Raw genomic sequence first — 24,447 nt, 5'->3', positions numbered from 1 at the left:
AATCTTCTTACATATAAAATAAGAGAATTATGAAAATATATATATATATATATATATATATATATATATATATATATATATATATATATATATATATATATATATATATATATATATATAATATATATATATATATATATATATATATATATATATATATATATATATATATATATATATATATATATATATATATATATATATATATATATATATATATATATATATATATATATATATATATATATATATATATATATATATATATATATATATATATATATATATATATATATATATATATATATATATATATATATATATATATATATGTTTTTTTTTTAATTCTATATATATATATTTTTAAATCACAGAAATATAAGTCAAATTGTGGTAAAGGCTAAGATCTGATTCATGATTTTTTAACGATTCCACAGCTCTGAATTCGATATTGTTTGTTAATTTTACATTGGACTCTGTAAACTGTTAAGTGCGTGATTTAGGCCAAATATTGAGTAGAAGAAGAAGAAGACGTAAACGTCATTTTGACGTTTTGCATGGGGTGGTTTCTTGTAGAGGTTTCGTATCGCGTTGCTCTTCGCGATGGAGTGCAGACTTTGCCTTCGTCCTGCTGCGACCGTCTCCATCCATGACAATCCTCATCCATTGGCACAACGCATTTGGACCTGCTGTCAACTGCAGGTCGGTTAACCTTTGTCATTTGGTTGCCAATTGAGGTAACAGGACAAGTCGGCACAAAAATGGGTAGGCGGTGAAAACATGTACAATTGCAGAGTATTCCAATTTAGAATATCGTAATAAAAGGCAGATCAGCCGATGGGTAGAGTGGGTGATTTTAGTCCCTCTTACTTAGACATATTCTTAATTAGAATATTCTGAATTTGCACAATTTGAAATATTGATATTCTGTATTTTGATATGCACCCACGAAATTAATTAATTTTATTATGGTTTAGTTTGTTCTCATCGTTTTAAATACATACATATGTATATATGGGTTGTTATAGATCGCGTCTTCTATTCTCAATTTCTTAAAATTGTCCCATATTTTCAATTCTGTATATGTTTATCTTACATCAATTCCCAAAAACATAGTTAATATATTACATCAATTCCCAAAAACATACTTAATGATATCTAAACCATACTCATTTGCAGGCTGGTAAAGATGATAATATGCCCAACAAGATATGTCTGTCCTGTGAGTACAATCTGGAATTGCTTAGTACTTTTCGCAACGTTTGCATTCAAAATGACAGAACATCAAAACTGAAGTTAAGTGATTGTTTAGATGTCAAGACAGAAAGCATTTTCTTGGAAGACTTGATATGGGAAGAAGAAGAGTCCTTTGTTACTAACGACATAAAAGAACAGGTATTCAATACTTTTAAGCAAAACATCTATATAATTTGAAAACATAAACTCGACAGTAAAGCGATATCATTTTTTTGTTTTATTTTATAGATATGTAGAGAAGAAGATACTCCGTGTGATAACAAAGCGGAAACAAAAGGTGATATTGAAATTTCATTTGATACGTTTTTAAAAACTTATGAAATGTGTTAGATGCAGTCCGGATCAAACCTTAAAATGAAATTCCCAAATTGGAAAAAGTCACATAGATGTGATTTTTGTTTTAAATTTACTAAAAAATTTCATATTGTGCTCCATGAAAGATCTCATCCAGGGAAATATCGTACAAATAAATTTGTTTGTTTAAAAATTTTAGGCAAAAATAAATTGTTCATCTCACGATGCGAATCTCTATCGAATCGAATACTCTATTTTATCTCAGAAACAGATCTGTAACATATATTTTTCCGAATTCTCGTATTTACTGTTTCTTTTTCAAGAAAGGTTTTTAATTAATATTTTAATTACTGAATCGGTTCACAACTGATTTTATTTGCAAACGTCCAATCTCTCACAATACAATGAATGAGATGGATTTAATCTTCATGTGTAATGAATTCGGTCAAAAAGAAGTTTTATGTATTTAATAAAATTGCGTTCTGACCAAAACCTTATCAACTCGTCAACTCTAAGTTAGTACATAAAGAATACAAATATAAATTTTCAGCTTGATACGTTCAGGGGTGTGGAAAAAACCGTTTATAAGCGGATGAAATCCCAATTCTGGTTAATTAAATTTAATGATGGAGCATGGTTAACAGTGTGCACTATACACACACTGTTAACCATGCTTCCTCAAGAAAATATAATTGAAGAGCTGTAATTAGCACGTTATGTTTCCACAGCTGAAAGTCAACGACGTCGAGCCAATTTGACTGAAAAAAATCTTGCAGCACGACGTGTCTCAGCAGTTGAAAGTCGGCGGCGACGTCAAGAAAACAAGACTGAGGAACAACTTTTAGCACAACGTACTTTCGCAGCTGAAAGTCAACGACGTTATCGAGCAAACATGACTGAGGAGCAACTTTTACCACAACGTGCTTCTGCAGCTGAAAGTCAACGACGTCGTCGAGCAAGCATGACTGAGGAACAACTGTTGGCACAACGTGCTTCTGCGGCTGAAAGTCAACGACGTCATCGAGCAAACATGACTGAGGAGCAACTTTTACCACAACGTGCTTCTGCAGCTGAAAGTCAACGACGTCGTCGAGCAAACATGACTGAGGAACAACTGTTGGCACAACGTGCTTCTGCGGCTGAAATTCAACGACGACGTCGAGCAAACATGACCGAGAACCAACTACTGGCACAACGTGCCTCTGCCGCTGAAAGGGAACAACGTCGTCGAGCCAACCTGACAGAGGAACAACTATTGGCACAACGTGCCTATGCAGCTGAAAAGGAACAAAGTCGTCGAGCCAACATGACAGAGGAACAACTATTGGCACAACGTGCGTCTGCAGCTGAAAAGGAAAAACGTCGTCGAGCCAACATGACAGAGGAACTACTGTTGTTACAACGTGCCTCTGCAGCTGAAAGGGATCGACGTCGTCGAGCCAACATGACAGAGGAACAACTATCGGCACTACGTGCCTCTAAAGCTGAAAGGGAACAACGTCGTCGAGCCAACATGACTGAGGAACAACTACTGGCACAACGTGCTTCTGCAGCTGAAAGGGAACGACGTCGTCGAGCCAACATGACAGAGAAACAACTATTGGCACAACGTGCCTCTGCAGCTGAAAGAGAACAACGTCGTCGAGCCAACATGACAGAGGAACAACTATTGGCACAACGTGCCTCTGCAGCTGAAAGGGAACAACGTCGTCGAGCCAACATGACTGAAGAACAACACGCCTCTACCGCCGAAAGTCAGCTGAGTTGAGCAATCAGAAGAAACCAGCATCATAGAAATGTGATTTGTGAAATCTTTATGGAACATAGTTGTGGTGAAATGACTATTAAATGCCAATTTTGTCTGTCACTAAACTTATCTGATGAAAAACCATGTGATGGAAAATTTCCTCGAATATTGTAGCAAAGGCGAAGTTTGAACAACTTATATAAATTTTCCAGAATATCCATTGAATTTGAAAAACTTGATGATTAATGTAGATCCGGATAGAAGTTTTTATAAAATTATAGATCAATCAACAGATCCTTTGCCTTTGCTTCAATGGGTGCAAATATTGGATCGCTGCTGGGGCACGGGCCATTCTGTTTTCGAATACAAGGCCAAATATATCACCATACCGGTACTTTATATCCTACCGATGGTGTTTCTCGGAAATTTGCTCTGCAGTGGCGTAACTACCGCGTCCGCAGACCCCGTAAAGGTCTGTTCATACCTAGTTGGCACGAACCAACATTAGCAAATATCCGGCCGTACGAAAAGTATTCTTTGGTACATTTTGTATGGGTCTATTCATGTAAGTCGCAGCGTATCCGTAACGTACGGCAAACAGCAGTAGCCATCAAAAGTTATTCATACTTTACAGCAGTATCCTTTAACGTATCGTATCCGTTTTTTTTTGGCCATCATGGAAATATTCACGCGCATTACGTGTCATGAGTCTGCCGTTTTGGGCCAATTATCGATAGTTGACAATTGACAGCTGTTCAATCTTTCGACATGGTTTTGGAACTAGAGGAAGTTCAACGGTTGAGCGACCTGCGTACATATGTTGTGCAAAACATTACATTGTTCATGTTCAGGTGCCGGAAATGATGCTACATATAAGCTCAAAAAAGGTTTCCGACTTAATTCGAAACATTCTGAAAACTTCTGTTCAGACCAATTGTCTGATGGTCGGCGTTCGTGGCCTTACGACCCAACGCAAATATCGGAAGGCAAAGATCGAAAATCGAAAGATCTTAAGTCGAAACATAAAAAAAAATGGTGCATGGTAAACGGTACATACTCACGTACATACTTAATTTGCGCGAGCAGGATACAACAGGAACTAGAGGAACATGCTTTTCCTCCCGTATTCTGCGCGTGCACATTAATAGAAATGTGTAACGCGACGTTCTCCCGAGTGTCCCTTCAGTTGGTAGCGGTAGTAATCTTTAGGTTGGCACTAGTTACTTTACCGCGCCAAACACCATACCCCTCTCGAGAAGTATCGAGACGCGCTCTCTCGACAGCCAGCCACCATCCGGGACGGACCTCCCTCCAGCATCTCCGCCGAGCGTCTTCAGAGACGCCCAGAGATCGCCATCTTGTGTCCACACGAGGCAGTACGGAGTTTGTCTCCTGCCTCCCCCCTCCCGCTGCTGTGACCCGACCGCAGAGCCAGCTTCCGGAGCCAGGAAGCTGTTATCAACGCAGACGACTTGCAGTCAGGAACCTCCCCGACTATATACCTATATATAACTATCCCAAGGTTAGTCCACGTTTCTACATACCTCGACTCTTGGAAGAATAACGACGTATAACGCCCTCTGTATAAAGACGCGCGTAAATCCGTTCATTACATTGGCGCCCAACGAGTGGGCCTGATGAGCAAGTCGCTCGTCCATTCACGACTCATCACGAAGATGGCCGCAGCGTACAATCTGCGCTCCGCGGGGGACGTAGACCCAGACGCGTCTTCTTCACAATCGACTTCCCCACCGGAAGGTCAGTCGACTCCCCCATCACCAGTTCCAGTAGACGGCGCAATGCTGTTGGAAATGATGAAGCTGATGATGGAGCAACTTATAGCTTCCCGAACCGCAGCTGTTCCCCCCCCCCCGTCATTTCACCTGCCCCGGTCGCGGCGGGAAATTTCGCGAGTTGCAAATCTCGATTTGCTGGCGACTCATCGGAATCAGTGGAAGCTTTCATTGATGCCATTGAGACATATAAACATTGTTGCCGAATTCCAGACGAGGACGTGCTTCGAGGTTTGCCTATGCTACTCGATAAAGACGCAGCGATTTGGTGGGTTGGTATGAAACCTTCCATCCCCACCTGGTCCATGGCGCTAGAGGCGCTACGAAGCAGCTACGGCGAACGTAGACCAGCTTACCGACTGTTTCTCGAAATAAGCGCTACGAGACAACAGGAAGGAGAATCAACGGACCTCTTCATCAATCAAAAACGCGCGTTGTTCGCGAAAATGCCGTACAGCATCCCCGAAGAGATGCAGCTCGACATAGTATACGGCCTACTGTCTCCCCTTTTACGAACCCGTTTGAGCCGAGATAGGGTTTCAAATTTCCAAGAATTGATTCTCCGCGCACGCACCATCGCAGAGATGGAGGCGGAAACGCCAACGGGGGTACCTGAAACAAGAACAAAGGCGACCCACGACATTCCACACCGTTCGAGACCCGCGCTGGACACAAAGGAGAGGCCCGCGGCCGGAAGTGACCGAACATTCACGAGAAAGGAACGAATGGGTGAACAAAGGCCGCGATTTCGACCAACGTGCTCTTTCTGTCACAACCGAGGACATTCGGTTGAAGAATGTCGGAAGAAGAATGGGGCACAGACGAGACAGCAGATCGCGTGCTACGGGTGCGGGGCTCCAGGTGTGATGAAGAGCAATTGTCCCACGTGCAAGACGAAGACCGGGGCCGCGTTGTCAACCATCGCCCTGGCGACGTTTCCACGCCAGATACCGGAACCAACCAATCGGCAAGTCTTATTCGTATACGTCGGAAACCAGCGGATACGAACCGTCATCGACAGCGGGGCCAGTCGAAGCGTCGCGAGTTCCCGAGTACATCAATGGCTGATCCAACAGGGACAGGTGCTCCATACTTCAGAGATGCTCATCCAATTGGCCGATGGAGTTCGCGGACCCCGGAAGATGATTCTCGCCGAGTTACAGGTGTCGCTGAAACATCGCACAATCCCAACCACCTTCATGATATTCCCGGATGCCCGAAATGGAGAAACCTTGCTGGGCATGGACTTCGTGAGGGCTGCAGGACTTCTCATGGACTACGAACATGGCACGTGGGGATTTGGACGTGACCCAACGACCCGCTACCCCATGGAGTACGAACACGGACGCACCGACGTGAAGTGTGCCGCCGTCAGCCATCTCCGAGACGACGAAGGAGCTGTGCTAAGCCCGGACGAGCGTTCATCGTTAGAGGCCACAGTTCATCAGCATGAAGACATTTTCATGCCAGGGGGAGCACCCACGGAATATGCGACGCATACAATTGACACCGGAACGAGCGCTCCCATCTCTGTTCCACCGTACCGTCTCACGCCCGCAAAGAAACAGATCCTGAAAGCGGAGCTAGACAAGATGCTGGTCGACGGCATCGTTGAAGAATGCGACTCCGCATGGACGTCGCCCGTAGTGCTGATCCCCAAGAAGGACGGATCCGTCCGGTTTTGCGTGGACTATCGGCGAATTAACGCCATCACCAGAACAGACAGCTACCCCCTCCCCTTGATCGACGAGTTGGTGCAGTCAACGAGAAAGGGCTGCTACCTGAGCACCATCGACTTGAAGGCGGGATACTGGCAGGTGAAAGTGGAGGAGGCCGATCGAGACAAAACGGCATCCACCACCCCGTATGGCACTTACCGTTTTACCCGCATGCCCTTTGGGTTGAAGAACGCGCCGGCCACCTTTCAGCGATTGATTGACCGGTTCCGGACCGGTCTGAAGCGCGACGTTTTGCTGTTGGCGTACCTGGACGATCTACTCGTCGTGTCCGAAACTTTAACGCAACATTTGGACGATCTGCAGGCCGTCTTCGAGCGCCTGAGACAATTTAATTTACGTGCGAATCGTGAGAAGTGCGTGTTCGTGCGAGAACAGGTGAAGTTCCTGGGACACATAATCTCGGCGGAAGGAATACGCCCGGACCTGGAAAAGGTAGAAGCCATTAAAAAAATGCCGCCACCGACGAATATCAAACACCTGCGAACCTTCCTGCAAACGTGTTCGTGGTTCAGGAAGTTCATCGACGGGTTCTCGGCCATTGCGCAACCCCTTACGCAATTGGCGAAGAAGGACCGACCCTTTTTGTGGGGTGCGGCGCAGCAGCAAGCGTTCGAGACACTGAAGGACCAGTTAACTCACGCACCTGTGTTAGCTCAAGCAGACTACTCACAGCCGTTCGTTTTACGAACCGATGCCAGTAATTACGCACTAGGAGCCTTCCTACTGCAAGGAGAGGGAATTGAAGAGCGACCCATCGAATACGCGAGCCGCTTATTGATTCCCGCTGAACCAAACTACTCCACCACAGAGAGAGAGGCTCTCGCCGTGGTGTGGTCCGTGGAGAAATTTCGCGGCTACGGCAGCGATCACCAACCATTGCGGTGGCTGATGACGCTCAAGTCCCCGACGGGTCGCCTGGTACGTTGGGCACTTAAACTACAAGCGTTTGATCTCCAGTACGAATATACACCGGGGAAGGCGAACGTAGTAGCTGACACGTTAAGTCGTCCAAATTGCGACCCCACTACGACCGATTCTTGTGGAATTTGCGCAATCGCGTTGGACCTGCCGCGCCAAGGAGCCACGGACCTGCGCTCCGAACAACTAGCTGACCCGGAAGTTGCCAAGATCATTCGGGATATGGAGAACATTGACCCGGCGACCGCAATCCGATGGACGGTGAGGGGTTACCTGTTGACTCAAGGCGTTCTCTATCGTCTCAACCCCGATGTAGAAGTGGAGGAGCCTCAACTAGTGGTGCCGGTCAATATGCGCGGAACGATAATGAAGGAGCTGCATGACGCACCTACAGCTGGACACACCGGAACCGCGAGAACCATCAGCAAGGTGCAACAGCGGTATTACTTTCCGGGAATGCGGAAGTACATCGCTGATTACGTCCGCACCTGCGTGGAATGTCAACGGTACAAACCGGATAACCTGAAACCTACCGGACTACTACAAACCCCCGTACCTGCTCAGCGTTTTGAAGTGCTAGCCATCGACCTTTTCGGTCCGTTACCTGCTGGCAAGCAGGGGGAGCGCTGGATTTTTCTGGTAGAGAACGTGGCCAGTAAGTGGGTCGAACTGTTCGCACTCCCAGTCGCAACCGCGGAGGCGTGCGCAAAAGTGTTAATAGAAGAAATTTTCCTTCGATACGGACTACCACGGCGAATCATATCCGACAATGGAGTACAGTTCGTCGCAGAGGTGATGCAACAGGCCATGTTTGCCTTTGGAGTGAAACAGAACTTGCTGCCGCTATATCACCTGGAAGGAAACCCAGCGGAGAGGAAGAACCGCGACCTTAAGGTTCAGCTCGCGATGTTGGTGAAGAACCAGCATTCCCATTGGCCGCACGCTTTGCCCTCCATCCGATTCGCAATGAATTGTGCAATCACGCAAGCAACCAACCAATCCCCTGCATACCTCACGTTTGCCCGAGAGCTAAGGTCGCCTCTGGACGTACATCATGACCTGCGCGCGGTGCTGGCCGCGGATAATTACGTTCCCCAGATCACGCCATACTTGAAAAACTTGGCCGACGATTTGATACAAGCCAAGGAAACCATTGAGAAGCGGCAAGACCACAGCAAGCGGTATGCCGATCAAACCCGGAGGCCCCACCCCAGTTACCAACTCGGTGACCTGGTGTTGCTGCGTACCCACATCCTCAGTCACGCCAAAAAGGGGCGGAGCGCTAAGTTCGCCCCCGTACGCGATGGACCATATAGGATCAGCAAGGTGATGAGTCCCACTACCTTTCTTTTGTCCTCTATCGACTCTCCCATGGAGACGGTGGGGAAATACCACGTCAAGGAACTGACGCCCTACCTGGCCAGGGAGGCTGACGTTCCGGCACCGGTCGTGCCGAAGCGACGCAGAGGAAGACCTCGTACGAAGCCCGTTGCACAATGCTAGGCTTCGGCGCTATCCGAGTTCAGAGACCGGACGCTTGCCCTCTGAACTTGAGGGGGAGGATGTAACGCGACGTTCTCCCGAGTGTCCCTTCAGTTGGTAGCGGTAGTAATATTTAGGTTGGCACCAGTTACTTTACCGCGCCAAACACCATACCCCTCGAGAAGTATCGAGACGCGCTCTCTCGACAGCCAGCCACCATCCGGGACGGACCTTCCTCCAGCATCTCCGCCGAGCGTCTTCAGAGACGCCCAGAGATCGCCATCTTGTGTCCACACGAGGCAGTACGGAGTTTGTCTCCTGCCTCCCCCCTCCCGCTGCTGTGACCCGACCGCAGAGCCAGCTTCCGGAGCCAGGAAGCTGTTATCAACGCAGACGACTTGCAGTCAGGAACCTCCCCGACTATATACCTATATATAACTATCCCAAGGTTAGTCCACGTTTCTACATACCTCGACTCTTGGAAGAATAACGACGTATAACGCCCTCTGCATAAAGACGCGCGTAAATCCGTTCATTACAAATGTAATAAAATAACATATTTGAAATGAAGTCGTGCAGTGCTCTTAAGTATGAACAGACCTTTAGATGGCGAACTTAATGCAGGCTGTTGCCGAGATTTAATCCACCGATCCTAGCCCTTCTTCCTCAGTCATTTCTGGTGGTAAGGGTGATACGTAATGTAGGATTTGTATGAGTGGTACGTAATGTATGGTTGAAATGAGTGGTATGTAATGTAAGGTTAATATGAGTGGTATGCGATGGAGGGCTGGCATGCATCCGCAGGAGACGCTGGCTAGTTAGTTCTGCGCTGGAGACGCTAGCGATAACACATATAATTTGTTAACAAAAGAATAAACTGCTTCTTCTTGTATGTATAAGCTGCGTTTTACTTGTTTCCCACCAAACATCCTTACAAAAAATCCCACATTTATCAAGTTCCTTCTTTAAGAAAAATATCTGACTGACTGAGGACACAACAAATGAGCTGACAGAAAATGATAACAATCTGAGGAAATTCATTTTGAATTACGATACTCGCCAGCCTGATCTTGTATCTTTTCCTCGAGACCTCGTTGGAAAAAGATTCTTTTCCAAAAAATATTTTAAGTGGATCAACCAGTCTGGGATTGAGATACATATGTATAACGTGACTAGGTTATTCAGTAAAACTGAAAAGTGCGTACTGTGAACCGTGTTAGCTTTTTGCTGACAAAAAAAACAATATTATAATTATTCCAAGTAGTTTGCGCGGTTATTGCCTGCGAGATGCGCCGAAGGCGGGAGGATTTCTTTTCCGCTTTGGGATGGGGTGCTGACGAGGCTGGGATGCTCGGCGTGCTGAAATCATCAAGGCTGCGTGGCTCGATGTCGGGGTCACCAGTTATGGTGGTACCAGGTAGGGCGAATGAGACGACTGGCTTGTTGATGCACGAGTGTTTATTTTGGCAGCCGAGAAAGAAGTGCTGTAGCAACTTGTACAGACTCCAGGGATGTTCAACTCGAGAGCACCCCGGAATTCGGTTTCGTAGAAGCTCGTGGTAAGCGTGGGCGGGGCTGGTTTCCTCCAAGGGATCTACAGGTCGTCGTCTGCGGTCTGGTCTCTGCTGCTGTCGGCTCGGCTCGATGTATATCTCTCTCTCTCTCGTACAGTGTGCGTAAGTGAGGGTGATACGGGACAAAGGCGGGAAATTGAATAGTAATGAAAACAGGTTATAATTCTGTTTGTATGGTGACTGTATTTTATATATATATGTATATACAGAGATCAAGCAGGGGGGACAGAAAAGGGGGGGGGGGGAGTCCGACTTGAAATTAGCGCGCACGTGTTCAAGAGGTTATGATAACCTCACTCAACCACGTGGCTACGTGATCTGACTTCGACGAAGAGAGACCAGGAATTCCTCACTTCTCACCGGACGTATACTGAAGCTGTACTTCCAGTATCGTCTGCCGATCAAGGCTGAGCTGATCGGGACTCGGTGGTGGGAACCAACTCGGTAGCGAACAGAGATGTTCACTCGACCGACGCGGAAAACGAATAGGAGGCGGGGACGCGCGCTCGGCGCCGATCTCCCTCCAAAACGGCTCCTTTGGTCGTAACGCCACGAAAGCTGACCATGAAGACTTGGTCGGAACATACTCCCCCCGTTGGAAGTCAGAGGATCGAATTCCAAAACAAACAAGAATTAATGGTGCAGAAGCGACTAATGAAATACACAAAAACCAAGCAAATAAGCAAAAAAATAACAACAAAATAAAAAACAACACAACAAAATAACCCAGTCAGCAAACAAAATAACATTAGTCCACCGTCAGTTTCCCATCCTACATAAGCAGCTGACTAAGCCGGCAAGAAACAAACAAAAAATAGACAAACAAACAACCAAAACACCAACAAATAACCAACACCAATGCTAGGTAACAATATTGTTCAACCGTTATATGTCCCAATCTATCCTGATAGCTCCATTACAAAGCACCAATCAAACCAACAAGAGAAGCATAAAAGAAAAGCAACTCAAAAACTTAAGTTAAAACACATAAACTGAATCCACAACACAGATACAAATAACGCGCCAACTTTAATGTGGGACGTTATGAACGCTCGCCACTCCGTTGCACAAATTAACCGAATGTTGCTCAACAGGCAGTCGAGCAACTCGCCGAGCTGCTCTTTTGATAACTCCCTTTACTGTGCGAATGGTGATGACTCGCACCACTCCGTCGTGGCCAGGATGAACGGCTAGGATCCGTCCCATGGGCCATTCCAAGGGAGGTGCGTTTTCTTCGGCGACTATCACCATATCCCCCGGCTGCAAGTTGGGTGACTCCCTGGAGCCACTCTTGTGGCGCTGCTGCAGTAGCGTGACGTACTCTCGGGCCCATCTCTTCCAGAAATGCTGCAACATCTGCTGCAGGTGCTTGTAAGTTGACACCCTCGCTAAGGGTTGATCGACCAGATCTTCCTGAGGTAGCGCAATCAGTGGCCCACCAACTAGGAAATGACCAGGAGTGAGGGGAATTAGGTCGGAAGGGTCAGATGACAACGGGGTCAAAGGTCGCGAGTTCAATACGGCTTCTATTTGTGTTATTAGAGTATTCAAAGACTCGTACGTTACGGTTGTACTACCCATGACGCGTTTTAAGTGGCGCTTCATTGACTTTACGGCGGCCTCCCACAGCCCACCAAAGTGCGGAGCCCGTGGTGGAATGAAGCGCCAGTTCATTCCCTTTTCAGAACAAAATGAATGTAGCGATTGCTTATGAGCGGTTGATGCTAGCAGTTTAGTGAGCATTCTATCGGTTCCTATAAAGTTAGTGGCGTTATCGGACCAGATCTCAGCCACGAGCCCCCTCCGAGATATGAATCTCTTCAGTGCGTCGATAAATGCCCTGGACGTTAAACTCTGCACTACCTCTAAATGAACAGCCTTGGTAGCAAGGCAAACGAATATGCAGATGTAGGCTTTCAGGAAAGACCGATTTCGGGACGCTTTCTCCTTGATGAGGATCGGGCCGGCGTAATCTACGCCACAATTAAGGAACGGACGTGCCGGGGCAGTGCGTAATGCTGGCAAATCTCCCATTATGGGTTGTTGAAGTCTCGGTATGACCCGGGAGCACCGTACGCACCTTCGAATTTCGCGACTAACGGTGTTTCTCCCCCCGATTAGCCAATACCTTTCTCGAAGGTGGGCGGACACCAATTGTGTGCCTGCATGGAGTAATTGTTCATGAGCGGCTCTAACTAGCAACTCCGTAATATGGGCTTTAGCTGGAACAATCAGAGGGTGCTTGCGCTCAAACTGCCAATGAGTGTGGCTCAATCGCCCTCCCACCCGTAGGGCACCTTCTGGATCCAAAAAAGGTCGTAAGGCCTTCAGGCGATTGTTAGGAATTGGCAACGCTGATTCGAGTAGGGCAATTTCCCTTTTGTAAAATCGCGACTGAACGTGCTTGATGATTTTAGTTTCCGCGGCGATTAGTTCGGTACGCGATAGTGGACCACTAATGGACCCCCTTCTTCTCAACGCCGCGATAAATCGTAGGCAATAGGCAGTAATTCTGGTCAACGTGTGCCACGAAGAGTATCGGGATAATAACTCCCAGTCACTAGTACTAGCGACTAGGGCTACACGCGTCCCTTTAGCCTCTATTTGAGGCTCTTCAATGGGAACCTGGCTCTTTGGCCATGTGTTCCTGTCCTGGAGGATCCATTTGGGTCCATTCCACCACAATGACATGGTTTGTAATTCAGAGGGCATGAATCCTCGAGACAAAGAATCAGCGGGATTGTCCTGGGAACTTATATGGTTCCAGGAATGCTTTCCACTCATTGACTGGATTTTGGCTACCCTATGGGACACAAAGGTCGTCCAACGTGAAGATTCACCCTTGAGCCAAGCTAACACGATGGTAGAATCAGTCCATAAAATCACCTCGTCAATCGGAACGGCGATTGCGACTCTAACTCGCTCTACCAATGTGTGAAGTAAATGGGCGCCGCACAGTTCCAATCTGGGAATAGTCAAAGTCTTTAAGGGGGCGACTCGAGATTTTGCGCAAAACAATCTACAGACGCGATGTCCCAATCGGTCGGTGGACAGCGCATAAATGCATGCGCCGTATGCCTTTTGCGATGCATCGCAAAACCCGAGTAGCGTAATGCTCACCGGGTTAGGTAATAAAACATGTCTGGGAATCATTATGTCCCTCAATTTGGGCAATTGTGATATGAAAATCTCCCATTGGGACGCTAATCTCTCGGGAATAGCCTCGTCCCAATTGAGGCCCCCGCGGAATAGTTCTTGCATTAACTGTTTTGCAAGAACGATGGTAGGGCCCAATAAGCCCAGTGGGTCAAACAACCGCGCTATTTGGGCTAGTATATTCCGTTTCGTGAATTGCGCATTTGTATTCAGATTGATGGGGAAAGCGAACGTGTCACATTTGGTGTGCCAGTTCAATCCGAGAGTGGATGTCTCGTCCTTGCTGATCACATGGCAGTGATCGGTGCCCTGATCGGAAGCGGGTATTATGGAGATGGGTTCAGTGGTGTTGGAAGCCCATTTTCGAAGAGGGAGACCAGCCCGAGCCAGAATATAGTTAATTTGCTCGGCCAGTTTTGTGAGTTCCTGGACGCTACTGGCACCCGAGAGCAAGTCATCGACGAAAAAGTCTCTGCTTAACACTGTGGAAGCTTCGGGAAATTCCGCCCTATGTTCATCGGCTAAGGCCCTCAAACAACGGGTTGCCAAGAATGAAGCACAGGCAGTGCCGTACGTCACAGTGTTTAGCTGATACGTTCGCGCCCCTTTACCCAAACCCCAGATAATGCGTTGAAATGGTTGGTCATCTGGATGTACCCTGATTTGTCGGTACATCTTTTCGATGTCCGCAGTCACTGCAACTGAGTGCTGCCGAAAACGTAATAAAATGTCGAATATGTCGTCCTGAACTCGTGGACCGACATGGAGAACGTCATTTAGAGATGTTCCCGAAGATGACTTTGCCGACCCGTCAAACACTACGCGTAGCTTTGTAGTGAGGCTGCTTTCTTTGGAGACGGCGTGGTGAGGGAGATAGAAATTTGGGACGGATTCTGAATTGCACTCCGACATATGCCCCAGATCGATAAATTCCTGCAGAAATGCCTCGTAACGATTGCGAAATTGTTCGTTACGAGCAAATCTGCCCTTAAGCGCACGGAATCTTTTTTCCGCCGCAGTGCGTGAATCGCCTAATAAGTGACTGTCTGCCTTGAATGGCAGTCTGACCATAAACCGACCCGAAGAATCGCGAGTAGTCCCATGTATGAATGACTGCTCGGCGGGATGACCCTCATCTAACCCTACCTTGGAGGTGTTCGGTTCTTCTAGTTCCCAGAATGCTCTGATGGAGCGCATGAGTGAGAGATTGCAACTACGTGCATTGTTCGATGATGCGGGAGCGGCAATCGAACCACCTAAAATCCAACCGTACGCGGTGTTTAGCATGGTTATGCTTCCTTGTCTGTCACCGCGTGAAGGAATGGAAATGGTGCGCCTTCCGTTGCGCAATATGGCATGATAGATGTCGCTACCCATCACCATATCAACCGTACCGGGAGAGTCAAATGACGGATCAGCAAGGGGAAGATGAAGCGGCAAATGGCTCCGTATCTCAGACACATTGCGCGATGGCAGTTGATGCGTGATGTCGGACATGATTGCGCAATCAATGTCCATGCCGGCGCCCTGGTTGGGGAGACGCGGTAGTATACGCACTACCGCGCCATAGGAGATGGACGTCCTATTTAAACCTACTCCCAGCAGGTTGACGTCCATCTTTTTTGACTTCAAGGCGAGTCGCCTTCTTAAGTCCTCGGACATTATGTTGACCTCGGAGCCATTATCAAGTAAAGCCCGCACTTTATGCAACTGCCCATCACGACCGCGTGCTTGTACTTCTACGGTACATAACAAAACGGTGCGGGAATGTGAAGGCGTCGCGTGTCTCACCGAATGTAAAACTGCTGACGGTTCTACGGGTTTGACGTACTTCGAATTCTGGGGGCTCTGGGAAGTTTTGACCTTGTTTGAAGGTGAAGCCTGATACGCCGTTGCGTCATGCAAGAGCGTGTGGTGCGCCCGACCGCAACGCACGCATCTTTGTTTGGTTCGGCACGCTTGAACCATGTGACCCGGTCTCAGACAGTTCAGACATAACCTATGTTTGATAGCGGCCGCCCTACGCTCATCACCGCTCATACGGCGGAAAGATGTGCATGCTAATAGCGAGTGACTTCCGCTACAGTTGATGCAGGAGGGGTGTTCCCCTCCCACATGTAACGCGGCCGCCTTTTGGCCACTGACAACTCGAGGTTGGGCATTCGACTCGCCCTTTAGAACGAAGTCGGCATTTGCCACGGCTTGGCACTGGCCCGTTAGGAAGTCCATCATGTTGACAAACGTGCAGTCTTCATACTTGGGAGCCTGAAGCTCCCATTGCTGAAGTGTGTGCCGGTCGAGTTTTCTGGTGATAAACATCACCAGAATCTCGTTCCAGGTCTCGACCCGGACGCCCAAGTTAACGAGCGCACGTACATGCATGTTAGCATCATCTATGAGACGACGCAAACTGACGTGATGGTTGCTCGCGACTGGCTCGGCTTCAAATAATGCCTGAAGATGATGTTGAATAACAATTTTTTTATTGTTATAGCGTTGATCCAAAATGGACCACGCGCGGGAGAAGGCATCGTCAGCTAACTCTAGGCCACTAACTACGCGACTGGGTTCTCCTTTCAGGACTGCCAACAAGTATTGGAAGCGGGCGATTTGCGAATTCTCGCCGGCCATAGCGGCCAAGAAGCGTTGTGCGAATTGGGGCCAATTTTGGATGTTGCCCTCAAACGTGGGCAACTCCAACTGGGGCAATTTGATTGCTGTATTTGATTGCGGTATCGGTGACTGCGGCACAGGTGTGACAGCGGATGTAACGACATCTAATGGCGGAACGTTAAATTGCGGCTCCCGTAAATTGATTGCTTCGGTGTATCGCACGATGGCGGCCATATATTCCCTATCAAATATGTCCACGACGGACTCGGAGGCCTGCGCCTCTTCTTGGTCCAGCTCGTCTATCTGATCTTGGACCGATTCAAATTCAGACAATAGTGGTTTGATCATTTCGAATCTAGCCTTGAGCTCGATGAGGCTTACATTGTCCCCCAATAGATTCGCGTTGCGAGTTAATTTAGCTCGAATACCTTTTCGTGCCTTTTTAAGAGCAATCAAAGCCTCCATTATTGAACTGCGACGCAAAGCAAACAAAGGAAAAAATGGACGCGAAGAGAAAAAAAATAAACAAAGGACAATGGATACGGACAAAACAAAATGGATGCTGGCGACCAAAAAAATAGCAACCACAACAGAAAAATGCAAATGACGACCAACCTGGACTAGACGATGTTGGCAGACCAGCTCTGGAGGATTCGGCTATCGAAGGACCAAATGTACAGACTCCAGGGATGTTCAACTCGAGAGCACCCCGGAAGTCGGTTTCGTAGAAGCTCGTGGTAAGCGTGGGCGGGGCTGGTTTCCTCCAAGGGATCTACAGGTCGTCGTCTGCGGTCTGGTCTCTGCTGCTGTCGGCTCGGCTCGATGTATATCTCTCTCTCTCTCGTACAGTGTGCGTAAGTGAGGGTGATACGGGACAAAGGCGGGAAATTGAATAGTAATGAAAACAGGTTATAATTCTGTTTGTATGGTGACTGTATTTTATATATATATGTATATACAGAGATCAAGCAGGGGGGACAGAAAAGGGGGGGGGGGGAGTCCGACTTGAAATTAGCGCGCACGTGTTCAAGAGGTTATGATAACCTCACTCAACCACGTGGCTACGTGATCTGACTTCGACGAAGAGAGACCAGGAATTCCTCACTTCTCACCGGACGTATACTGAAGCTGTACTTCCAGTATCGTCTGCCGATCAAGGCTGAGCTGATCGGGACTCGGTGGTGGGAACCAACTCGGTAGCGAACAGAGATGTTCACTCGACCGACGCGGAAAACGAATAGGAGGCGGGGACGCGCGCTCGGCGCCGATCTCCCTCCAAAACGGCTCCTTTGGTCGTAACGCCACGAAAGCTGACCATGAAGACTTGGTCGGAACACAACTTTTGAACGCGGCCGAGTTGGTCCCAACTCGCAGGAAGGTGACTGAAACTCGGCCATGCCATAAAGCCGCCACACTTCTTTATCAATTCCTGTTTTTCTTCTTCAGTTGATCCAATATCTCTGGTCATTGTTCTGGATTATTTTCCTCAGTGACGACTATCTTCGAACATAGGATTTGTGCCGTCTCCTTTTCTTAAAATTCAAAGACCCAATTTTTACCTTGTGAAAGTAGAAATCAAATTGTGAGGAAAGGTTAGAATCAGAGTCATGATTTTTAACGATTGTCCGAATTCAATAATGTTTGTTTTAAGGGTAATTGGACTATTCGTCACATTGGGGTGGTCACAAAGACAATTTTTGCCATGAAAATCGCGAATACACAATATTTGGCACTCAAGTTCTCATTACTATGATAGTTATCGTTAGTATGATGGACTTTTCGGCTGCCAGATGTTCCGCTATAGAGATTTTAGTGACTTTGTGACGAGTTATTTGTGACCAGTAATCACCGAACCGTTTAAAGCTTTCATTTGACTCTGTAAACTGTTAACTGCGTGATTTAGGCCAAATATCGAGTAGAAGAAGAAGAAGAAGAATATGTAAACGTCATTTTGACGTCTTGCATGAGTGGTTTCTTGTAGCGGTTTCGCATTGCGTTGCCTTTCGCAATGGAGTGCAGACTTTGCCTTCGTCCTGCTGCGACCGTCTCCATCCATGACAATTCTCATCCATTAGCACAACGCATTTGGACCTGCTGCCAACTGCAGGTCGGTTAACCTTTGTCATTTGGTTGCCAATTGAGGTAACAGGACAAGTCGGCACAAAAATGGGTAGGCGGTGAAAACATGTACAAATGCAGAGTATTCCAATTTAGAATATCGTAATAAAAGGCAGATCAGCCAATGGGTAGACTGGGTGATTTCAGCCCCTCTTCCTTTGACAACTTATTCTTAATTAGAATATTCTGAATTTGCACAATTTGAAATATTGATATTCTGTATTTTGATATGCCCACGAAATTAATTAATTTTATTATGGTTTAGTTTGTTCTCATCGTTTTAAATACATATGTATATATGGGTTGTTATAGAACGCGTCTTCTATTCTCAATTTCTTAAAATTGTCCCATATTTTCAATTCTTAATATGTTTATCTTACAACAATTCCCAAAAACATGGTGACCTTAATCATATCTAAACCATACTCATTCGCAGGCTGAGAAAGATGATAATATGCCAAACATGATATGTCTGTCATGTGACTGCACTCTGGAATTGCTTAGTACTTTTCGCGACGTTTGCATTCAAAATGACAGAACATCAAAACTGAAATTAAGTGATTGTTTAGTTATCAAGACGGAAAGCATTTTCCTGGAAGACTTGATATGGGAAGATGAAGAGTCCCCTGTTAGTAACGACATAATAGAACAGGTATTGAATACTTCCAATCAAAACATCTATTTAATTGAAAACAAACTCGCCAGTAAAGTGACTTCCAATTTTTATGTAAAAATATATTGTATGTTTGTTTTATTTTATAGATATGTAGAGAAGAAGATACTCCGTGTGATAATAGAGCGGAAACAAAAGGTGATAATGAAATTTCACTTGATACGTTACTAAAAACTCATGAAATAACATATGAAATGAGTTCGATTACTAACGAAATAAAAGAACAGGTATTCAATACTTTTAAGCAAAACATCTATATAATTTGAAATCATAATCTCGCCAGTAAAGTGATATCATTTTTTTGTTTTATTTTATAGATATGTAGAAAAGAAGCTACTCCGTGTGATAACAAAGCGGAAACAAAAGGTGATACTGAAATTTCACTTGATACGTTTTTAAAAACTTATGAAATGTGTTTATGAGATGCAGTCCGGATCAAACCTTAAAATGAATTTCCCAAATAGGAAAAAGTCACATAGCTGTGAATTTTGTTTTAAATTTACTAAAAAATTTCATATTGTGCTCCATGAAAGATCTCATCCAGGGAAATATCGTACAAATAAATTTGTATGTTTAAAATTTTTAGGCAAAAAGAAATTGTTCATTCCATGATGCGAATTGTTAGAAAGGTTCGCCTTACTTTATTTTATAACAGCAACAGATGCGTAACGTATATTTTTCCGAATGCTCGTATTTACTGTTTCTTTTTCAAAAAAGGTTCCTGTTTCTCTTTTTTTTCATTTCCGGACTAGGATCCCTTTTTCAGTTCTGTTTCCCGATTTCTTTTTCAGTTCCGGATCTGGATCCGAATTCCTTTTTCAGAACCGATTCCCGATTCCCGTTTTAGTTCCGGATACGGATTCCTGTTTCAATTCCAGATCCCGGTCCCTTTTTTTTCATTTCCAGACTAGGATCCCTTTTTCAGTTCCGGTTCCCGATTTCTTTTTCAGATCTGGATCTGGATTCCTGTTTCAGTTCCGGATCCAGATCCCTTATTCAGTTCCGAATCAGGATTCCTTTTTCAGTGCCGGGTCACAGATAATAGTTATATTAACGAATATTAAAGAATAATGTGCTGCTTTCTCAAGAGAATATATTTGAAGAGCAGCAATTAACATGTAATATTTCCACAGCTGAAAGTCAACAACTTCGAACCAACATGTCTGAAGAACGACGTTTAGCACGAAGTGCTTCTGCAGCTAAAAGTCGGCGACGACGTCAAGCAAACATGACTGAGGAAGAACTTTTAGCATACCGTGCCTCTGCAGCGGAAAGTCGACGACGACGTCGAGCAAACATGACTGAGGAACATCGTTTACCACAAAGTGCTTCTGCACCTGAAAGGGATCAACGTCGTCGAGCCAACATGACAGAGGAACAATTATTGGCACAACGTGCCTCTAATGCTGAAAGGGAAAAACGACGTCGAGCAAATATGACAGAGGAACAACTATTGGCACAACGTGCCTCTGCAGCTGAAAGGGAACGACGTCGTCGAGCCAACAGGAAAAAGGAACAACTATTGGCACAACGTGCGTCTGTAGCTGAAAGGTTACAACGTCGTCGAGCCAATATGACAGAAGAAGTACTTTTGGCACAACGTGCCTCTGCAGCTGAAAGGGCACAACATCGCCGAAACAACATGACAGAGGAACTACTTTTGGCACAACGTGCCTCTGCAGCTGAAAGGGCACAACGTCGCCGAGACAACATGACAAAGGAGCTACTATTGGCACAACGTGCCTCTGCAGCTGAAAGGGAACGACGTCGTCGAGCCAACATGTCAGAGGAACAATTATTGGCACAACGTGCCTCTGCAGCTGAAAGGGAACAACGTCGTCGAGCCAACATGTCAGAGGAACAACTATTGGCACAACGTGCCTCTGCAGCTGAAAGGGAACGACGTCGTCGAGCCAACATGACTGAGGAACAATATACGTAGGGTTGTCAGGCGTCCCGATTAATCGGGATTGTCACCAGTTTTAAATCTCGTGTCCCAGTGTCCCGAATGTCTCGGTTTACTACTTTTTAAATTGCTACAGAAGTTTGCAACCCAGAATTAACATTAACTATAAACAAAAAGTCGATGTCTGGACCAGACAGTCTGGTAAACACTGCAGCAATATTAAACAATGAACTATGTATTTGTCTCTGTCTTATAATTTCCGGAGAACTATGTGTAGAAGGGAGACAAAAAATGAGTATTAAGCATCAATCAATTTATCTTGAATCGATAATTTTCTCATACTCAGAATGATTCATTACACGCAGACGCGGAATAGACACCGTAAGAACAGAAAGACTAAAAGATTTCTGTGATTTTGCTAATATTGAATATTAAAATCTACTCTCACATTCAAAAACTAGGTGGCTATCAGTATCACCAGCAATAGAATGCACTCTAAAGCTATTTGAAGCTTTTTTTTAGCTGAAGAAAAAGCACCAAAAACTTTATTAGATTTTTTCACTAATCCTCTCAGTGAAGTCTATATTTGGTTTCTTCATTGTAATTGTAGCACTTTTCACTTACATATATTAAAAATATAATAGAATAGAGTTAAACCAATTGGCATCCTGTTTCCGACGTTAGACGCAATGACGCATCCTATATTTTTCCCCATGGTGAAAAAGGCTGGGTTATTGACATTGAATTAAGGTACATAGATGATGAGGATCGCACTGAGGGAAGAATCATAAGAAAAAGAGTACGTAACTCGAATGCAATACTATGGTTTTCATCTTTCAGTGCGTGAATCATTTAATCCTATTTTGAATGCGGGGAAATTAACTCAGCAATATACATATTGTCGACTTATATTCGAAAATGGAAGCCAACCGGATAATTTACATTAAATCAAACCAAAGAAAATTAGGAGTTGAAAATTTTTATGAAAGAGGTGAAAGATTATATAAACCATAATGGTTATAGAGTTTTAAAAATTCAATGAATTCTAATAAAAGTCTAAAAAATATATCGTTTGTTTTATTGACTTGAATGGAACTAAAACCGAACCGATATTTTTTTCGTTTCGGTTCGGTTCATTTTCATGCCTAAAATTCATATCTGGAGGATATTTTACTGATCAGAGGAAATTTCGATTTAGTTTAACATTATTAATAATAATTGATTTCATTTTATTCTTTAATGTATGCAAGAGTAAATACACCCATACCAGTAAAAATTAACTTCTAGAATAAAACAAACTACTAGATACTTTCTAAGATTTATACTCTCGTCCCTAAAAGCAGGGCCCGATGAAAAGTTGGTAAGCCTAGAGAAAGTCAATTAAGTATGAATAAAAAAAAATTATTTTGTCTGCATTTTGTCTATTCTGCAGTGCACCAGCAGCAAACTGCAATTGACATTTTAACTATGTATATCACAACAAGTTATAGCGAAAAGCCGTATAAAGAAAGGTATGTATAGACAAAAATTAGAACAAAGTACTTCTGCAGCTAAAAGACAGCGTTGCTATCGGCAACAATAATCTGGTAGACAAAAATTAGCACCTCGTAACTCTGCTTCTGAAAGAAAGCGTAGTTTTCAACAAAATTTATCCAAAGAACAGCAATTAGTACAACGCATCTCTGAAGCTGAAAGAGCGAGATTTAGTCAAGCGAAAATGACCTAAGAACAAAAATTATCACAACGTGTCTCTTTAACTGAAAGTTATCTAATAACCAATACTAGAAAAAAAAATCAGCAGCATTGTATAAATGAAATAAGTGAAAAAAAATAATGGATCGTATATCCAAGGTAGAATATCGATAGATTATTTAAAGAATGTCCATAAATATATTAAAGCGTATAAAACAGAAATGTAATAGTAGTAGAAGGGTCCTTACCAGTGCTGACCTTACACCCAATGGCGCCCTCGGGCAATTTTTTCTAAACACTCAGAAAAATATTTCGCCTTTAGCGCTCTAATCTAAAATTTTGTATGGCTTTTGGCACTCTAATTTTAAATTTTGAGCGCCTTTGGCTCATCGTGCAGCGCCCTAACTTATTTGGCGCCGTCGGGCACCGCCCGACCCAGCCCCCCCTTAAACCGGCACTGGTCCTTACGAATAAATAAGTGTTGTAAATATTACGCGGTACATCTCTATAAATACGCTACAACGCACGGAATACAATCGGATCATTTTACTTATAAAAATGTATCCCATGTTGTTTATTGTGTGTTTTTGAATGCATTGTGCAATTTTTACCGATGCTTGCCCATCTTGCGAGTAATATAAACAAATAGAGAAGTTTTTATCGGATATACATCGAGCACCAAGCATCATATACGACTGATGCTAAAATTATTTAGGATTGTCTGTGGACAATCGTCACTCGACAACAATATGACGCCTAAAGCCCCTTCTATTAATATAACATTTCTCCGGTATAAAAAATATAACACAATAAAAGCTAGTAAAATACTCTGAAAAAGTATGTACTTTTAATAGAGTGTACAGAAAAATGGTTCGAATAAATCTAGAAAATAATAATTATGAATAAATGTAATACGTTAAGAGATTATTATTAGTGGTTGAATAACGTTATTATTATGTACGTAGTTACTAAATTAAGGAGAGAACCGATATTTGATAAATGCGTTCATTTTAAGGTCTGTTCATACCTATCCAGCACGACCCGTATCCTGCAGGTATTATGCAAGTGCGGATAGTATTCTTTGGTACATTATATGGACGTATTCATACTCCATTCGCGCATGCGCAATTACGCATTCATGCGCGTCCATATAGAATGTACTAAAGAATACTATCGGCACTTGCATGACACCTGCAGGATACGGGTCGTGCTGGATAGGTATGAACAGACCTTTATTGGTTTCGTGTATTTGTGTCTTCATAAATAAAAAATCTAAATAATAAGAAAGTCAATAATTTACACGTTCATCGTATTCGAGGATGAAAATAAGACTATGTATTTATATACATGCCTGGAAATGGTCTTACATGTAAAAGAAGAAAAATGTGAAAAAATATATTTTTTAAATCGCAGAAGTAGAAGTCAAATTGTGGAGAAAGGTAAGAATCCGAGCCATGATTTTTTAACGATTTTACAGCTCTGAAT

At 44.5% G+C, this 24,447-nt stretch overlaps 4 protein-coding genes across 8 annotated transcripts in view; 2 read left to right on the top strand and 2 right to left on the bottom strand.

Annotated features, from left to right (window-relative positions):
* LOC143915612 (uncharacterized) overlaps positions 1–24,447 on the bottom strand; it is an 854,026-nt gene that overhangs the window by 742,706 nt on the left and 86,873 nt on the right. The gene's annotated exons all lie outside the window — the stretch shown is intronic.
* On the top strand, positions 502–4,314 carry LOC143916234 (uncharacterized). 2 transcript variants are annotated; one of them, XM_077437243.1, is made up of 4 exons: positions 502–702; positions 1,180–1,395; positions 1,486–1,534; positions 2,280–4,314. In XM_077437243.1, exons 1-4 carry the CDS (start codon positions 604–606, stop codon positions 3,317–3,319), a joined length of 1,404 nt encoding a protein of 467 aa, XP_077293369.1. In that variant the 5' UTR covers positions 502–603; the 3' UTR covers positions 3,320–4,314. The 2 variants fall into 2 exon arrangements, with proteins under 2 accessions (XP_077293369.1, XP_077293370.1); XM_077437244.1 differs by having other exon boundaries at positions 518–765; positions 2,280–4,178.
* LOC143915586 (uncharacterized) lies at positions 11,834–18,041 on the bottom strand. The gene is made up of 2 exons (XM_077436293.1): positions 17,889–18,041; positions 11,834–17,230 (listed from the first exon to the last, which is right to left on the bottom strand). Exons 1-2 carry the CDS (start codon positions 18,039–18,041, stop codon positions 11,834–11,836), a joined length of 5,550 nt encoding a protein of 1,849 aa, XP_077292419.1.
* On the top strand, positions 18,470–22,328 carry LOC143916238 (uncharacterized). 4 transcript variants are annotated; one of them, XM_077437258.1, is made up of 5 exons: positions 18,470–18,743; positions 19,128–19,343; positions 19,454–19,591; positions 19,682–19,730; positions 20,498–22,328. In XM_077437258.1, the coding sequence occupies exons 2-5, from the start codon at positions 19,146–19,148 to the stop codon at positions 21,304–21,306; spliced, it is 1,194 nt and encodes a 397-aa protein (XP_077293384.1). In that variant the 5' UTR covers positions 18,470–18,743; positions 19,128–19,145; the 3' UTR covers positions 21,307–22,328. The 4 variants fall into 4 exon arrangements, 3 of the variants coding, with proteins under 3 accessions (XP_077293384.1, XP_077293383.1, XP_077293385.1); XM_077437257.1 differs by having other exon boundaries at positions 18,480–18,680; XR_013260954.1 differs by lacking the exon at positions 19,454–19,591 and having other exon boundaries at positions 18,487–18,680; positions 20,498–21,380; positions 21,448–22,328.

The sequence above is a fragment of the Arctopsyche grandis genome, chromosome 8 (assembly GCF_051622035.1).
Source record: "Arctopsyche grandis isolate Sample6627 chromosome 8, ASM5162203v2, whole genome shotgun sequence".
Lineage (NCBI taxonomy): Eukaryota > Metazoa > Arthropoda > Insecta > Trichoptera > Hydropsychidae > Arctopsyche > Arctopsyche grandis.
Note: the sequence above shows the minus strand (reverse complement) of the source record. Positions and strands in the feature narration are given on the sequence as shown.

Coding starts and splice junctions, on each gene's coding strand:
- LOC143915586 (XM_077436293.1), bottom strand. CDS start 18,041: ATGACCAGAGATATTGGATCAACTGAAGAAGAAAAACAGGAATTGATA. Junction 17,231..17,888: donor GTTCCGACCAAGTCTTCATG/GTCAGCTTTCGT, acceptor GTCCTTCGATAG/CCGAATCCTCCAGAGCTGGT.
- LOC143916238 (XM_077437257.1), top strand. CDS start 18,582: ATGGAGTGCAGACTTTGCCTTCGTCCTGCTGCGACCGTCTCCATCCAT. Junction 18,681..19,127: donor GGACCTGCTGCCAACTGCAG/GTCGGTTAACCT, acceptor ACTCATTCGCAG/GCTGAGAAAGATGATAATAT. Junction 19,592..19,681: donor CTAACGAAATAAAAGAACAG/GTATTCAATACT, acceptor TTTATTTTATAG/ATATGTAGAAAAGAAGCTAC.
- LOC143916234 (XM_077437243.1), top strand. CDS start 604: ATGGAGTGCAGACTTTGCCTTCGTCCTGCTGCGACCGTCTCCATCCAT. Junction 703..1,179: donor GGACCTGCTGTCAACTGCAG/GTCGGTTAACCT, acceptor ACTCATTTGCAG/GCTGGTAAAGATGATAATAT. Junction 1,535..2,279: donor TAACAAAGCGGAAACAAAAG/GTGATATTGAAA, acceptor ATGTTTCCACAG/CTGAAAGTCAACGACGTCGA.